The following is a 17709-nucleotide window of genomic DNA, read 5'->3' as shown; positions in this document are numbered from 1 at the left end:
TGGGGAATTATCCTCTCCTCTCCCAGAGGCTGACACCCCCATGTGGGCACATGACCCAGGCCTGGCCAGCCCCTTGTTGCAGTGAGCAGTTCAAGGACGGAGACGTGACACACTGAGTCAGTCCTGGGCCTGCTGGCAGGAAAGGCTTTCTCTCTGCAGGGATTGCTAGGCTGGTAGAATGTGAGCCTGCACTGGCTCCCGTCTGAGGCAGGTTCACTATACTTTCTGAGTGAACCTGCCTCAGAAGGGAGCCAGTGCAGGGAAAGCAGGGCTGAGAGCTACTGAGGGAGACAAGAACCTTGATTATTATGTATTTTAAGCTCCTGGATCCAGCTTTTCCAATGGCAATTTATTCTGAAAAGTTCAGTTTCTCAAGCCAATCTTCTTTCCTGCTTAAGGCACTTTGTGTTCTGTTTCTGCCACTGGTAGCACATGTCCCCTCCCCTGCTTTGATCCACCTTCACAACTGATTTCCAACATAAAAAATCTCAGACTAGATTTTAAAAATCACGATAAAGTCCGATGGTAATATAGTAGAAAGAAGCCAGTGACAAGCACATTCCACAGAGAAGGAACAGTGTGACTTGAGAATTCACACTCTCTTTCTTCCCAATTTTACTGAGATGTAATTGACAAATAAAATTATTTTATGTAAAGTATACAATATGCTATATGCATACATTATGAAAGCTTTCCCCCATCGAGTTAGATAACACATCCATCACCTCTTAAATTTATTTATTTTTTTGTGTGAGAACATTTAAGTTCTAATGTCTTAGCAAATTTTGATTATATAATACAATGTAATCAACTATAGTTCCAAGACTCCACACTCTTTTTTTTTTTTTAAAAAAAAGTATGTTTTTATTGATTTCAGAGAGGAAGAGAGAGGGAGAGAGAGATTGAAACATCAATGATGAGAATCACTGATTGGCTGCCTCCTTCACGCCCCCTACTGGGGATCAAGCCCACAGTCTGGGCATGTGCTCTGACTGGGAATCGAACTGTGACCTCCTTGTTCATCGTGGCTCAACAACTGAGCCACACCAGCCAGGTAAGAGTCCATACTCTTTTTCCTTTTTTTTTTTTTTTAAATCCTCACCTGAGGATATTTTCCCATTGATTTTTAGAGAGAGTGGAAGAGAGAGGGAAAGACAGAGAGAAATATTGATGTGAGAGAAACACATCAATTGGTTGCCTCATGCATGCGCCCTGACCAGGTCCTGGACAGGGAGGAGCCTGCAACCGAGGTACGTGACCTTGACCAGAATCGAACCTGGGACCCTTCGGTCTGAGGCCGACGCTCTATCCATTGAGCCAAACCGGGTAGGGCAAGAGTCCATACTCTTAACTACTAGTCATACCACCTCTAATGAATGAACAAAGGAATGAAGGGGCCAGAAAACAGAAACCAGGCCCATAATGAAGGGGCAGTGCCCTGGCTGGTATGGCTCCGTTGGTGATGAGGTGTGGTTCACCGAGAGGTCACTGGTTAGATTCCCAGGCTCGATCCCACGTAGGGATAATGCAGGAGGCAACCAATAGCTGTGTCCAAGCCCTGTATTGATAAAGCCACGGCCCCTCCTGTATTCACTGAGAGTGTGACGGGCCCTAACTTGCCCTGCCTGCCACTCATGGTCCAATATCTTTCCAGGATGGGTACAGTGAGCAGCACAAATCAGAAGAATGCAGGGAACAGCCCTGGCTGGGTAGCTCAGTTGGTTAGAGAGCCCTCCCCATATGCCAAGGTTTCAGGTTTGATCCCCAGGCAGGGCACATGTTTCTCTCTCTCTCTCTCTCTCTCTCTCTCTAATCAATCAATCAACAAAAAAAATTAAAAAAAGAAGAATGCAGGAAACAGAAACACAGTGAGAGGGCAGAGGAGAGAAGAAGAGCAAGTCAGGAGTCTCATGGCCATTCCCTCAAATTCCAGAATTGCCTGCCTGCCCAGGAGTAGGAATATGCATCCCAAGCTTTCTCAGTAAATGCCAGGAAGCAAGGAGAGAGGAAGTCAGGGACCTTGGTGCAAGAGCAGGAGCTGGGGCAAAGGTCAGCTGCCCCTTCACCTCCTTGGCCCCTGTCCTGGCTCATACTCACCTTGGTAGGTGACAGATCTTGTGGGTAGACTGGCCCACTCAGCAGGACCCTCTCGCAGAGCTGGTTGGTCAAGACCTCAGTGTCCTCACTGCTGTTTTCGCTGGCCTGAGAAACAGAATGCCACTGCCGACCTGGCCCTGGAGGAGGAGGGCAGAGCAGGTCCAGCCAGCACAGTTAGAAGCAGAAAACTTACATGGACTCCCCTTCACCTCCTTTCATTCACAGGGAAGCAGACAGCCCTCAAATCGGCTGCACTGACGCGCGAGGTGTGGAGGGGCCTGGAGTGTGGGACAGGGCGGTTCCTGTGAGGAATCAGGAAGCTTCCTGTGAGAGTCTCTGACTATTCCTGGCTCAGGGGCTCCAGCTCCAGCGGTGCCACGACCCAGCTGCAGGCCTCCTAGCAAGTCACTTTCCTTTCAGGCTCAGCTCCCCTGTCTGTAAAATGGGATGGCGACTCTCTTTGCTTGATGAGCTTGCTGGGAGGTCAGACCTGTTGAATGACCAGGGAGGGGAAACTAATGTGGAAAGGCAACATTATGCAAATAGGGTCATTTTTCAGAACCAGTGGAATTCTGACAGGTAAAGATGAGAAGAGACATGTCCCCAGCAGAAGGATGGTGTGAAGCAAGACTATTTCTGACACATTCACTCATGGATATTTGTTGTGCACCTACTGAGTGCCAGGGACCAGCCCTGAGGAAGTGGCAGCGAAAGGCGCTTGGACTAAGTGCAGGTGGTTGAGGTCCTGTGTCAAATGGGCAGTAGGGAGCCCTGCTAGGAAGGTGGAGACAGAGTGGCTCTGACAGGACAGCAGCAGAGCCCCAGGGGGTGCGTCTCCTTCAGGAACAGAGCAGCAGCTGATGGGGATGGATGGGTGGGGTAGGGTGGGGAGCAGGGTGGTGGGGAGGGGGGAGGTGGTGGGAGCACATAGGCCTCCCTGCCCAGCCTCAAGCCCACCCCAAGCCCGCTCTCTGCCTGTGGCCACTCAGCTCCTCTCCTTGCCTTGGGTTTCTCAGCTGCCAGGGGTCCCCTCTCCTGACCCCAGACAATAAATTAATAAGTAAAATATGCAGTTTGTAAGACAGTACTATGTGCTCTTAAGAAAATAAACAGGCCCTAGCTGGTTTGGCTCAGTGGATAGAGCATCGGCTTGTGGACTGAAGGGTCAAGGGCACATGCCTGGGTTGGGCGTCGATCCCCAGTAGGGGGGTGTGCAGGAAGTAGCCGATCAATGATTCTCTCTCATCATTGATGTTTCTATCTCTCTCTCCCTCTCCCTTCCTCTCTGAAATCAATAAAATATATTTTAAAAATAGGACTATCATCATGAGTCACTCTCTACCTTCCTTCTGGCCTTTGCTTCAATGCCACCTTCTCAGGCACGCTTCCTTGCCATTCTTGTTCCCTTTGTGCACCTGTACTGTTTGTCTGCCGCACTAGGATGTGAGCTCACGAGGAAGGAACTGGTTTACCTCTGTACCCACAGCTTTTAGAATACTCCCTGGCTCAAACATTTGCTGAATGAATAAATGATGATCTCCTCAAATAGTTAAAAACCAAACTAAACCAAACTCTCCAACCCAGTTCTCCAGAAAAGGGAGACCGGCGAGGGCGCACAGAGCGGTGTGAGCATTCTGGGAAGTGATACAACTGGACTTTCATGTTATAACTTACGTGTTTCGCAAAAGCTGGCAGGAGAGGGTGCTCGGTCAGTCAGGAGGGCTGAACCAGAGGTTGGGGGTCACCTTCTGGTCCCACAACATGAACTGCTTTTGTAATCAGAAAAGCAAGGAAAACCTTTTATTATGAAGAAAAAGAAGTGCTTGCTTCGGATGGACAGATGCCTGGGTTCTTGGTCTGGCTCCCGGGAGAGGCCTCCTTCGTCAAGGCTGGCTGCTTGCACAGGGATTTGGGACTGGAGTTCTCTGCTTCTTTGCCTGCTCCCCCGAGGAACTCCCTGAAGTGCACAGAGCTCTCTAGAAGGTTTGAGCATGGCTGTCAGCACACCCGGTGGACTCCTGGCTTACCCTGTGGCAGTGATGAGCACATGACCCAGGTCTTTTCTCTCCCAGAGGGCTTGGGAAATAGTCAGTGTGATAATAATTAGGTCAGGCAAATGGCCCGAGGTCACACAGTAAAAGAGCTGGGACTTGCACCCAGAGTCTGAGTCCAAACTCGGTGCTATTAGTCGCCACTCTGCTATCTCCTTAAGTTCTTTTTCTGGCTCTGGTACTCTGCTAAGTGCTTGAAAAACACAATTTCCTTGTGTTCTCAAAACCATGCCAGGAGGTGGATGCACTTTGCCTCTCCTGTTTACAGCTGTGCAAATCGAGAAGCAGGGGAAATGCTACCCTGTCCCGGGTCACAGCCAAGTTTGCAGACTGGATGTGGACATAGGTCTGGGGGACACTGAGGCTGTTTTGGACACTCTTGCTGCGTAACAAATCATCCCCAAGCACAGTGCTGTGAAACAGCAATTTTGTTTATGCTCCCAGATTCTGTGCTTGGAAATTACCTTGTCTCTGCTCCACGACACCTCAGGCCTCATCTGGGAAAATGCAATTGCTGGGGGTGACTTGACTCCTGGGACGGGAACCCCTGCAGGCTCCCGTCCCTCACATGTCTGAACACCGAGGATGGCTTTTAGCTGGGACCCCAGCTGAGCTGAGGCCAGCCCGCCAACATGTGTCTACACCTTGTCTCTCACGTGTGCCATCTTGGACTTCTGCACAGCGGAGTGTCTGAGGTCCAGGAACCCCAGGGAGAAAGGGGAGACACACTCTCAGATAGCACCACCTGTGCCATACTTGATCAGCCAAGGCAGCCGTGAAGGTCCTTGCGCGTTCAAAAGGAAGGAACACAGTCCCATGCCCTCAAGGAGAGCACGTGGGACGAGAACTCCTGCTGGGACTGTCTTTGGTAAATATAATCTGAGACAAAAGCCTGGCGTCAGTGGTCCTAAACTTCACTGCACGCTACAATAATGTTTCTTTCTTTTTAAAAAATATTTTTATTGATTTCAGAGAGGAAGGGAGAGGGAGAGAGAGATATAAACATCAATGATGAGAGAGAATCATTGATCGGCTGCCTCCTGCACGCCCCACACTGGGGTTTGAGCCTGCAACCCAGGCTTGTGCCCTGACCGGGAATCGAACCGTGACCCTCTGGCTCATAGATCGAAGATCAACCACTGAGTCACGCCGGCTGGGCTAGAGTCACCTTTCAAAGTCTCAGTGCCTAAGCCAGGGGTGGGCAAACTTTTTGACTCGAGGGCCACAATGGGTTCTTAAACTGGACTGGAGGGCCGGAACAAAGGCATGGATGGAGTGTTTGTGTGAACTAATATAAATTCAAAGTAAAGGAGCGGAGGAAAGAGCAAGAGAACCCTCCAGCCGAACGGGCCGGATCCAGCCCGCGGGCCATAGTTTGCCCACGGCTGGCCTAAGCTGTACCCAGATCAACGAAATCAGCAACGCTGGGAGCGGGAGCCAGGCATCAGGATTTTCTTTAACTTCCGTGAGCTAACAATGAGGCGTTCTCCCAGGTTGCAAAGCACCGGGCAGGGTGGCTGGCTCATGGACAACCAGCGCTTCTCCAAGTGTGAAAACCTATGACTCTTCATACGCAAGGTCATGGTAGGTCGTGCACAGGTGGACTTGAAAGTTATAAAATGACTAGAGGCCCAGTGCACGAAATTCGTGCACGGGGGTGTGTGTCCCTCAGCCCAGCCTGCGCCCCCTGCAATCTGGGACCCCTCGAGGGATGTTCGACTGCCTGTTCAGGCTCAATCCCACTGGGATCCCACTGGGATCCCACTGGGATCCCACTGGGATCGGGCCTAAACAGGCAGTTGGACATCCCTCTCACAATCCAGGACTGCTGGCTCCCAACCACTCACCTGCCTCTGCCTGATTGCCCCTAACCGCTTCTGCCTGCCAGCCTGATCATCCCCTAACCATTCCCCTGCCAGCCTGATTGATGCCTAACTGCTCCCCTGCCAGCCTGTTTTCCCCTAACTGCCCTCCCCTGCAGGCCTGGTCACCCCTAACTGCCCTCCTCTGCAGGACTGGGTCCCCCCCAACTGCTCTCCCCTGCAGGCCTGGGTCCCCCCCAACTGCTCTCCCCTGCAGGCCTGGGTCCCCCCCAACTGCCCTCCCTTGCAGGCCTGGTCCCTCCCAACTGCCCTCCCTTGCTGGCCATCTTGTGGCGGCCATCTTGTGTCCACATGGGGGCAGCCATCTTTGACCACATAGGGGCAGCCATCTTGTGTGTTGGAGTGATGGTCAATCTGCATATTACTCTTTTATTAGATAGGATAGAGGCCTGGTGCATGGGTGGGGGCCAGCTGGTTTGCCCTGTAGGGTGTCCTAGATCAGGGTGGGGGTTCCCTTTGGGCGTGGGGCGGCCTGGGCAAGGGGCCTGTGGTGGTTTGCAGGCTGGCCATGCCCCCCCGGTGACCCAAACAGAGGCCCTGGTATCTGGGGTTTATTTATCTTCTACAATTGAAACTTTGTAGCCTGGAGCGGAGCCAAGCCTTCTGCTTGCTCTGTGGCAGCAGCCATTTCTTTTGGGTTTATGTATCTTCTATCATTGAAACTTTGTAGCCTTGAGTGGAGGCCTAGGCGGGCAAGGGCAGGGGGAAAGCTTGGCTTCCTCCATTGCCCGGGAAACCCAAGCCTCCCTCTTGCTCTCTGTGTCCATAGCCATCTTGGTTGGGTTTATTTGCATATTCGCTCCTGATTGGCTGGTGGGCGTGGCTGGTGGGCATGGCTTGTGGGTGATGGTTAATTTGCATATTACTCTTTTATTAGATAGGATAGTTAGGCGTTTCTCCTTACAGTTATCTTCTAACTGTGACAAGTGATTGTTGGTTTCCATCTTTGGTGGTTATGCAGTTTCCTTTTTAAATACATTTGAGTACAGAAGGTGAGGAAGTAGAGGTCATGTTTAGAATTCTAAGTAAATAGTGGTGTAGGGCGAATGCACATAGGGCAGCAATCACAAAAGTGCTGCGTGAACGGCGAGGCTGGAAAAGCCTGCAGCAGAGCAGCAGGGATGGCCACTGTGGCTGTTACCATGAGTAGCATCATCTTGAAGTACTGCTAGCTGCACGTCGACTTGGGGTGATTCTGAAATTTTAAAACCCGACTTCTAAGAGCTGGCCTTGAAGAAAGGAGTGGGCAGGAGGGGGCCAGGTGCTTGTGAAGCAAATACAAAGCCCAGAGTAAGTGCCCTGGTTCTGCAAGGAGCCGGGAATCCTTTGAATGAATCTCGGCAACCTGAGGGGAAGTTTCCATAAGCCCCTGAGGGGAAGAGAGGTCGCTCATCTCTCTTTCTCAGGAGGAACCCAAGAACTTGGGGAAACAGATATTACATGCAACCGGGAGGTGAAAAAGAAAGGGTGTAGGAGAAGAGGGGGTAGAACTGAAGGGAGGTTCTGGAGGGGTAGAGTCAAGAGTGGGTTCTTGTTGCCCTGCTGGCGAGGCTCAGTGGTTGAGTGTCGACTTATGAACCAGGCAGTCATGGTTCGGTTCCCGGTCAGGGCACAGGCCCGGGTTGCAGGCTCCATCCTCAGTGTAGGGCGTGCAGGAGGCAGCCAGTCAATGATTCTCTCTCATCCATCAATGTTTCTATCTCTCTGTCCCTCTCCCTTCCTTTCTGAAATCCATAAAAATATATTTAAAAAAAAGAGTGAGACTCTAACCCCAAGATCCTTCCTGACCAAACATTCTGTAATTCCAAGAACTGCCTAGTTCCTGGAATACCCGCTTAAAGGCCTCCAGGCATAGGCTGTGCCAGGGAAGGGTGTGGCCAGGGAAGGCCAATCAGAGGCTAGGAGCAAGGGGTGGCATGTGAGACCTTCTGGCCAAGTGTCAAAGGACCCAGTATCCAGGGTGTGGCCACAGCCAGCGAGGGACACAGCACTTCACAGCTTGTTTTTTCCTTCGACATAGACAGAGGAGAGGGTAGTCTTACCCTCTCCACTGGTAGGTTAGAAAACGGAGGTTCAGAGGATGTACTAGTATTGACCAGAAATTAACTAGTGTCTAGGATTCCTCCTTGTCAGTATTCACATTTCTTCTCAGGCATGTAGTATAAAGGGAAAAGCCTGGAGGTAGAAAATCAGGTAGACCTGAGTTCAAAATCCCAGCTTCTGCAGGTTTTGGCCGTGTGACTTTGGGCGGAGTTACTTGTCTTCTCTGAACCTCAGTTTTCTAGTCTATAAAATGGGATCAATAGTAGTACACCTATAGGGTTATTGTAAGGATTAAATGATACAATGCCTATAGAACACCTATCACAGAGTAATAGCCCAGTACATGGAAGCTGCTGGCTATGATTTTTGAAGCTGACCTAGCAGATCTGTGCTGGGCTGAGAGCTCACTGCCTCGTGCTGCCCCTGCCATTTGCCTCCTGAGTTCAAGAGCTCACAAGTGGCCTTAAGGTCTGGTTCCAATCATACCAGGCTCCCATTTGTCCCTCCGTGCAGTGCTTGCCTTCAGGCAGGCCAGTGGTCAGCAAACTGCGGCTCTCGAGCCACATGCAGCTCTTTGGCCTCTTGAGTGTGGCTCTTCCACAAAATACCACGTGCGGGCGCGCATGTACAGTGCGATTGAAACTTCGTGGCCCATGCGCAGAAGTTGGTTTTCGGCTCTCAAAAGAAATTTCAATCATTATACTGTTGATATTTGGCTCTGTTGACTAATGAGTTTGCCGACCACTGAGCCAGGCCACTGCAGTGCAGTAGGCATCCAATAAACATTAATTGAATGAATAAGTGACACGTGGGAAGAGGAGTTTGAGGGGAAATCTCAAGGAGCTGTATGCCAAATGATGGTGAATTCTGGGCACAGGCTTCATGGGTGAGATCCAGAGAAGGGGGCGGGCTGTGTGGGAGGCGAGGAGACAGGTGGTGAGGGCAAGTCAGGGATGACTGAAGACGAGGAGGCATTTGAGCTGAGCCTGGTGGGATGGGTAGGATTAAAGGCAGCTCAGACAGAAAGGACCAGGAAAACAGAAGCTTGCTCAGGGGTAGGTGGGAGTCAGGTTTCAGAAGGAGTCAGGCAGCTCCAGGCAGCAAGTTCCCTGTCCCAGTGATAGCCAGGCAAGCAGGTGACTCCAGTCGGAGCAGCTGGGGTTGGGCTGGGTGCCACTTATTTATTTATTTATAAATATATAAATTCACTCTCTCCTGCTTTCTTTAATAAATAAAACCCGCCCTTCCCCAGTTTGGCTAACACGTGGCGAAGCAGCTAAATACTAGATTTTCCGAAACTTTCTTGTAGCTGGGTGTGGCCATGTAACTAAGTTCTGAGCAGATGTGATGTGTTCTACTTTTAGGTTATGGCCTTAAAAACGAATTGCTATGGCCTGCCGTGGCCCTTCCCCCCTTCCCTGCTCTCTTCCCACAGGCTGGCCCCGGAGCAGCCAGCTTGGGCCTCAAAGTGGAAACCATGTTCTGAGGTGGCAGAACCAAGGGCTAAAGGAGCTGGAATCCCTGACACGTGGCGTTGCCATTTTGGTCCAGCAAAATGGTGCTTGCCCTGGGAGCTGATCTGTGCCAATGCGATGCCTTTCTACCCATTCTGTTTGAATCTTCATGACAGCGGCCCAAACTCGTATCTCAATCAATATTTCTGCTCAGCTCCCTCACTCCTCTAATTTGCCCCACATTCTTCTCGAACCTGGTTCTGAGACGGGTAACACCAGGTAAGAATCTCCCTCCCCCGGCTGACCTCCCAGAACCCCGGGCAAAGGGACCCCTCCGCCCCCGCCCTCACTTGAGGACCATAAGAATCCTGGGAGCCCTGTGGCACTTGGGGCAAGTTCCTTAATGTTTTAAGTCTCGGTTTATTCCGTTTTGGCACCAGTAAATAATTCACTCCAAAAGGAGGTTTTATATGAATACGGCATAATCAGCAAGGTTGTAATTCCGAGCTGGGGAGGGGACTGTGTCATGGGCAGATCAAAAAGAAGCAGAGGATCGTGCTTGCACCCAGAAGAGACCACAGGACTGTCTGTACCAAAGCACACGCACACCCAAACCAAACCAGAACCAACACACATTCCCCGCTGCAGGCCCCTGCAAAGTCAGAAACACCCGCTCCCGGACAGTAACCAAATACAGACCCGAACAAAAGCTCCTGGTCCACGCAGCCGCAGACACAGGGGAGCGGCACAAGCAGAGCCACACAGAGGACAAGACTCACAGCTGCTGCTGTGCTTTATTGCTGCTGCCACCCCAGGAGCTCCGGTTTCCTCGGCATCTTTCTTTTGGGGGCACCTCCGTGGCTTTGCCACTCCACGCACTGCCTCTTGCTCCCTATCTTGCCCTTGTTCTGCAGGTGCTCCCTTGGGGGCCCCCCAGAGCCTGAGGCAGGTGGGGGAGTCCTGGGAGTGGTGTGGGCGGGTGGGCCCGGGTCCTGCTAACATCGCCAACATCTCCGTGTGGGGTGCATGCTCCAGCCTCATCTGGGGAAGGAAAGCAGTTGGTGCAAGGGACAGAGGCCTAGGTGATTCTGCCATCACTTGCTCCGTGACTCCAGAGAAAGACCCTACCCTCTCTGGGCCTCAGTTTCCCTCTCTGTAAACCAGATTTACCTCCAGTAGGAAAGGGTCTATTCACTGAGTGGCCAGATTATTATGATCTCTGAATGCATAATAATCTGGTCACTCAGTGTATATCTTATATAATAAAAGGCTAATATGCAAATTGTCCCCTCGACCAGGAGTTCGACCAGCAGGCAGGCCGGCCAACCGCCCATGTCCCCTCCCCCGGCCAGGCTGGCCGGACCCCACCCATGCATGAATTCATGCACCAGGCCTCTAATACACACACACACACACACACTGAATGGCCAGATTGTTATGTGTTCAGAGATCATAATAATCTGGCCACTCAGTGTATGTCCCCCTTTGCACTAGGAAACTCAGAGTCAAATGTATGTCTCATTTTCTTCTGTGTTGAGACACCAGTTCTTTAATCCCTCCTCCCCACCCAACCAGCACCTCCAGTCCTGGCCCTTCGAGGCAGGGGCCTCCGGGCTCTGGGCCCCTGGCGCCTCACCTCCCGCTGTCTCAGGGCCGCGCCCCTCGCTTGTTCTGCTCCGTGTTCTGGAGCTTGGTCACCAGCTTCCTCTCGTGCCCACCAGGGCTGGGGCGGTTGGTGTGGGCAGCGGCTTCTCTCTTGGTGCGACCTTTCCGGCCTCCCACTCCTGGGAACCCAGCAAGAGCGCAGCGTGAGCGGCTGGAGGCAGCTGGCTCACAGGGAGATGGGTGGGGAGGCGGTGGTGGAAGGAGCTCAGGTTGGAGTCGGGAGGCTGGGGTTGTCACTACAGAGCTTTGGGGTATAGTCCCTATTCCCTGCCTGAGGAAGGAGGGTCAGAGTGGAGGGGCCAGGGAGGGGGCAGGGCCAGGCCTTACCCAGCTGAGAATACTCCAGGCTGTAGAGGTCCGACTCATCCAGGCTGGGGTCTTCGTCCTGTGGGCCCGAGGGCTGCTGGGCCGAGCTGGCTGCTCTGGGGAAGGTGGCCATCATGGCTGGCTTACCCTCGCTGTCTCTCTTGCCTTCTAAAGCTTAGTTTGTGTCTGGTTTCCTGGCACTTCCCAGTTCACTGGATCTGACTTATAAGGCCACGTCTCCTCCTCAGTGGCAGTGGCCCAGCCCGCAGGCCCTGACTGATGCAATCTGGCCCTTTCCCAGAACTGCGGTAAACACCCGGCATGAGGGGGGAAAAGTCAGTCTCCTGAGTCCCAGCCCATTGCCTCCCCCCTCCCTGGGGCTCACCCCCACCCCCTCCGGTGTTTTCCACAGAGGAGATTCCCTGCCCCTCAGGGAGGAGGAGCCTGGCAAGGTCTGGCCATAAACAGTCCTTGGGAACATGGCCAGCAGGGACCTGAGGGCAGCTCACTCCTTCCTGTCCATCTGCTGCCCTCTGCCCGTGCCCCTTCTGGGATTGGGGTCATGGTCACACAGCTGACCCTCACTCCCACCCAAGTTGTGGCTCCGATTCAGGACTGTGTGGCAGCATACGGAGTAAGGAATATGGGGAGAGGATATCAACATACTAGCGCTAGGTCAGTGGTTCTCACCCCTATCACTCCTTTTTTCCAAGAAACATCTTGGAAAGCCCCCTGAGTGGCCTGAACTGGGGCCCCTAGGTCACTCCCTTCCCCTGAGAAGGAGGCTACCCGAGTGGTTACGGGTCTCAAGCCCCTGGTCCATTATTCCTGTGTGACCCCAGACAAGTCACCACCTCTCTGTGCCTTGGTGTTTCCCTCTGGCAAATGAGGATGGTAATAACTGAAGCTGCGTAGAGCTGGTGGGAGGATCATGTGGGAAGGCACTCGCAGCAGTGCCCGGCCTGGCCCGTGCACACCGCACTGGGTGAGAGTCAGTCACGCCCCTAACAGCTCGGTAGAGCGAGTCTTACTGTCATATAGAGGAACCATCAGAGATTAATTCATCATAAAATAATATGTACTGCAAAATATGGATACACCAAAGCAGAAGATGCTATGGAGCAAGCAGATGTTTGTAGCGATTTAATATGAATTAAAGTAGGGGGTTCAGATACGAAATGTGTGAGAGTGGAATTTTCCACTCCTGCCTGAAGGATCTGTGTGGGTCGAGTTGTCCCAGAGAGGCCCCACCTTCAGCTGGGGTGCTTTTGCACCAGCTCCCAGCTCCCCAGTTTTTTGTTTGTTTGTTTGTTTGTTTTTTATCTCTGTGGTTTCCAAGGACAGAACTTCTCTGCCAGGCCAGGTGCTGGTTCCCGCTCACATTCCCCCTGAGCTGTGAGCCTGTTGAAGCGTTATCCCCTCTCTCAGTTACCTGAGCTCCATCTTCCCCAGCCCAGCAATAACCCTGCTGTCCTCTGTTTAACAGGAAGCAGTGCTTCTGCTTGCATTTCTGCTAGCAGAATTAAATTTAGCTTTTATTTCCCAGATCTGGGTGATTTGTGAGTTCTTTAACACCCAGGAAATGAAAGTGAAGATTAGACCACACTCGAATCAAATCAGAGTTGGGCTGATAGCAGATCAGGTGTTAAGAGAAAGAGGAAAATAACCTTAATTTAAACAAAGATCACACCAAGGCAAATTCAAGGTGGAGAAAATGCAGAAACAGGTGTTCTTGCGAAGTGGTGGGCTTTACCGCTCAGTGCCATTCCATCGTCATGGCATCAGGTGGGGTAGGAGGAGGCTCAGGTCGTCACTGTTAGTGTTTTAGCTTCATGAATTTCTAGCAGGACCGTCAAACGTTGTGCAGGATGTCGGGTGATTCTGTGTGCCACTGTTCTATTCTGCCTCCCTTGTGACGACCAAGAACCCCCCACAAATTCCAGAGCTGCCCCCCGAGGGTGGTCTTTCACTTATTCACCTCTGCCACCAGAACCCCGGCTACTGGTGAGATGTTGGGCTCACTTCTGAGCTGGCTGCTCTGTAAAGTGAAGACAGCCACAGCTCAGTGTGAGCCGCTTCCACAGGGCTTCGTCCAGAGCCCGCACGTGATGCACTGCCCTCTGCCCTGCCCCCTGCCCTGCCCCAGCCCAGTTCTTCCAGGAAGGAAAAGCGAGACTCAGAGTGACTTGCTCAAGGTCAGGTGGCTGGTGAATGGTGAAGGCCCCTCCCACGGCGCACCTGACCTTCTTCTGGGGCTCCTTCTCAATCAGCACAGCTGGCCAAACACGGGCAGGTGTGTGGGGAGGCGCCTGCCCAGGATCCCTCCCTCCCTCTCCCCTCTTCCTCCCCTCCCTTCTTCCCATCCCTAACACTTGGTGCCTGCCTTGGACCAGGCCGAGTGCTGAGCAAGCTCTGTGCCCTGTGGGGGGAGGGTCTTTGGCAACTTCATGTGCATTGCTGTCCAGAATACCACACATGCCCCTGGTTATCCTTCACCCATCACCTGATTTTACCTTACTTTCTCTATAGGATTAGTTACCACTAATGGAAATATCTTTTTTTTTTAATGTTTATTGATTTTATTTATTTATTTAATTTTTTTTTTATTGATTTCAGAGAGGAAGGGAGAGGGAGAGAGAGAGAGAGAAACATCAAGGATGAGGGAGAACCATGTTTACTGATTTTAGAGAGAAACATCGATGTGAGAGAGAGACGTTGACCAGTTGCCTCTGGGTATGTGCCCTGACCAGCGATTGAACCCGCAATCTTTCAGTGTACAGGATGGTGCTGCAACCAACTGAGCCACACTGGCCAGGGCTAGAAATATCTTTTTTATTTGTGTACTTCTTCAGGATTTGTCCCCACTAGGATGCCATGGTTGGTTTGGTTTGGTTAAAGGAGCAGACGTGGCAGGCAGCCTGCCTGAGACCAGGCTTGGTTCCTCCACTTGTTAGCAGTGCGGCCTTAGACAACTTATTTAGCCTCTCTGTGCTTCCATTTCCTTCTGAAATGGGATGAATAACAGTATCTACCTAGTGGGGTTGTTGTGAAGATTAAAATACCAATTCTCGAAGGCTTCTTGAGGAGAAACCAAGATGGCGGCATAGGTAAACACCTAAACTGCTGCCTCGCACAACAATTTCAAAACTACAACTAAAAGACAGAACGGACACCATCCAGAACCACAGGAAAGCTGGCTGAGTGGAAATTCTACAACTAGAAGGGAAGAGAAAAGCACACTGAGACTCAGAGGAGCTGCAAAAGGCAGAGGTACGAAGACACACACATGCGCGTGGAGAGGACTGGTGGCTGAGTGCATGGCTGGCTTTCTCAAGCGGGAGGGAGACGGAAGCTCCCGACTGCACTGAACTCCAGTTCCAGGTGAGACTCTGGGAACCCAGACTCATTCGGGGAGAAACTGGACTGTCTGGCAGTGGGCGGAACTCAAGGGCAGCTTTCTCTCAGAGGTGCTTGCAACGATTACCGAGGGACACTGAGACCCAGGGGCCTCATAGGTCAGGGCTGACGGGAAGCCAAGGCTGTCTGCTCCACCCTGAGACTCTGCCCCATCCAAGCTGAGCACAGAGGCTTTTGCAGGTCTTGTCTCATAAGTGTGTCTCCAGCACAGAAGTTCTCCCAGCATAGACACAGCTGATCCTCACAGCCAATTGGCCTGGAGATCAATTCCTCCCAGTGATACCAACAACAATCAAGACTTAACTACAACAAGGCTGTGCAACAGTCCACAAAGGGGTGCACCAAGAGTGTCCACCTCAGGTAACTGGGGAGGCTGAGCCACTGGGCCCTATAGGACACCTAGCACACAAAGCCACTCTATCAACTCAGGGAAGCAGCAAAAAATGCGAAGACAAAGAAACAGATCACAAATGAAAGAAATGGAGGAAAGCAAATGACTGGATATAGAGTTCAAAACCACGGTTATAAGGTTTTTCAAGAATTTTCTAGAAAAGGCCGATAAATTTAGCGAGACCCTCGAGGATATGAAAAAGGACCAACTAGAAATTAAACATACACTGACTGAAATAAAAAATATTATAGAGAGACCCAACAGCAGACTAGAGGACCGCAAGAATCAAGTCAAAGATTTGAAATACAAAGAAACAAAAAACACTCAACTGGAAAAGCAAAAAGAAAAAAGAATCCAAAAATTTGAAGATAGTGTAAGGAGCCTCTGGGACAACTTCAAGCGTACCAACATCCAAATTATGGGGGTGCCAGAAGAAGAGAGAGAGCAAGATACTGAAAACCTATTTGAAGAAATAATGACAGAAAACTTCCCCCACCTGGTGAAAGAAATAGACTTACAAGTCCAGGAAGTGCAGAGAACCCCAAACAAAAGGAATCCAAAGAGGACCACACCAAGACACATCATAATTAAAATGCCAAGAGCAAAAGACAAAGAGAGAATATTAAAAGCAGCAAGAGAAAAACTGTTAATTACCTACAAGGGAGCACCCATACGACTGTCAGCTGATTTCTTAACAGAAACTATGCAGGCCAGATGGGAGTGGCAAGAAATATTCAAAGTGATGAATAGCAAGAACCTACAACCAAGATTACTCTACCCAGCCCTAGCCGGTTTGGCTCACTGGATGGAGCGTCGGCCTGTGGACTGAAGGGTCCCAGGTTCGATTCCTGGTCAGGGGCACATGCCCAGGTTGCGGGCTCATCCCCACTAAGGGGCATGCAGGAGGCAGCCAATCAATGATTCTCTCCCATCATTGATGTTTCTATCTCTCTCTCCCCCTCCCTTCCTCTCTGAAATCAATAAAAATATGTTTAAAAAAAAAAAAAGATTACTCTACCCAGCAAAGTTATCATTCAGAATTGAAGGTCAGATAAAGAGCTTCACAGATAAGAAGAAGCTAAAAGAGTTCATCACCACCAAACCAGTATTATATGAAATGCTGAAAGGTATTCTTTAAGAAGAGGAAGAAGAAGAAAAAGGTAAAGATAAAAATTATGAACAACAAATACATATCTATCAACAAGTGAATCTAAAAATCAAGTGAATAAAAAATCTGATGAACAGAATAAACTGATGAATATAATAGAATCAGGGGCATAGAAAGGGAGTGGACTGACAATTCTCGGGGGGAAAGGGTGTGGGGGTGCGGGAAGAGACTGGACAAAAATCGTACACCTATGGATGAGGACAGTGGCGGGGAGGTAAGGGCAGAGGGTGGGGTGGGAACTGGGTGGAGGGGAGCTATGGGGGAAAAAAAGAGGAACAATTGTAATAATCTGAACAAAAAAGATTTATTAAATTAAAAAAAAATAAAATACCAATTCTCATAAAGGCTTGTCACAGCCCTAGAAGATAGTAAGTACTTAATATATGTTAGCTATTATTATTATTATTCATGAGGGAAGGAATCTTATCTATCTTATCATTGTTGTATCATCAATGCCTGGTACACAGTCAGCGCTTAATAAATAACTAGTCGAGTACATGAAGCTATGCTATGGTTGGCACTGCATTTTCAGCTTCCAGATGCTCTGCTCTGAGGGAATGGAGACGCTCAATCCTAGGGCTCCTCCCCCCACCCCCTGGACTGTGAAGTCACTGTGGCGTCATCCACAGAGCCAGGGAAGAAGGTCTCCCTGGCCTTGGTCAGGCAGGTGGCTAGGAGAGGGAAGACCAGACCCTGGGGGAGGGCTGGGTAGAGGGAGGGTGGCCAGGAGAGAAGGGACTTTTGGGAACCCATCACCTGTTGTACCAACATTGAGTAAACGGTGGGTGCTCCTACCGTGTCGTGAATTGGGTAGCTGGGCAGCACCTGCAGGAAGAGAGCCAGCTGAGACACTGGTCAGCAGGTCAGACGCTGAACTCACCAGCAGCACAGTGGTTCCCAGCATGGGCATTGGTGCTGTGGGGGCTGAGTTTAAGCCCCAGCTTATTTGCTGTGTCTGTTTCAGGCCAGATGAGCCCAATTCTCATGTACTCTCAAGCCAAAAGTAACACAGAAATGACCACCTATCATTACAGAGGAAAGGTCCAGGGTTAATTTGTGGCATTTTTGTCAAATTGAGCTGCCTATTCCTGCCAATGTAATGACTTGTCCTCATATCCACATCTTCGGGTTATGTAAACCCCCAGTCACCCAGGGAAGGAGATCAGCCACCGTTGCAAATAGGCTGTGTGGGATTGGTTAAGTCCCTTAACCTAGACCAGCCTTGTAATAGATT

General features: G+C 50.8%; 1 protein-coding gene across 3 annotated transcripts; it reads right to left on the bottom strand.

Annotated features, from left to right (window-relative positions):
• Nucleotides 1-724: 724 nt before the first annotated feature.
• Nucleotides 725-11896, bottom strand: NUPR1 (nuclear protein 1, transcriptional regulator). 3 transcript variants are annotated; one of them, XR_013961129.1, is made up of 5 exons: nucleotides 11521-11683; nucleotides 11165-11312; nucleotides 10308-10569; nucleotides 2291-2587; nucleotides 725-2202 (listed from the first exon to the last, which is right to left on the bottom strand). XR_013961129.1 is itself a non-coding variant. In XM_080678816.1 (3 exons), the coding sequence occupies exons 1-2, from the start codon at nucleotides 11633-11635 to the stop codon at nucleotides 11176-11178; spliced, it is 252 nt and encodes an 83-aa protein (XP_080534942.1). In that variant the 5' UTR covers nucleotides 11636-11896; the 3' UTR covers nucleotides 9232-10569; nucleotides 11165-11175. The 3 variants fall into 3 exon arrangements, 1 of the variants encoding a protein (XP_080534942.1); XR_013961128.1 differs by lacking the exon at nucleotides 10308-10569 and having other exon boundaries at nucleotides 850-2202; nucleotides 11521-11875; XM_080678816.1 differs by lacking the exons at nucleotides 725-2202; nucleotides 2291-2587 and having other exon boundaries at nucleotides 9232-10569; nucleotides 11521-11896.
• Nucleotides 11897-17709: the final 5813 nt, after the last annotated feature.

The sequence above is a fragment of the Plecotus auritus genome (assembly GCF_963455305.1).
Source record: "Plecotus auritus genome assembly, chromosome: 7".
In the NCBI taxonomy this organism is placed as follows: Eukaryota; Metazoa; Chordata; class Mammalia; order Chiroptera; family Vespertilionidae; genus Plecotus; species Plecotus auritus.
This window is presented reverse-complemented; position numbering and strand designations above follow the sequence as displayed.

What these genes read in the sequence shown, in the direction of transcription:
- NUPR1 (XM_080678816.1), bottom strand. Translation starts at nt 11,635, where the DNA reads ATGATGGCCACCTTCCCCAGAGCAGCCAGCTCGGCCCAGCAGCCCTCG. An exon ending in CCTGGAGTATTCTCAGCTGG is followed by an intron (nt 11,313 to 11,520) that starts GTAAGGCCTGGC and finishes CTGGGTTCCCAG; the next exon opens with GAGTGGGAGGCCGGAAAGGT.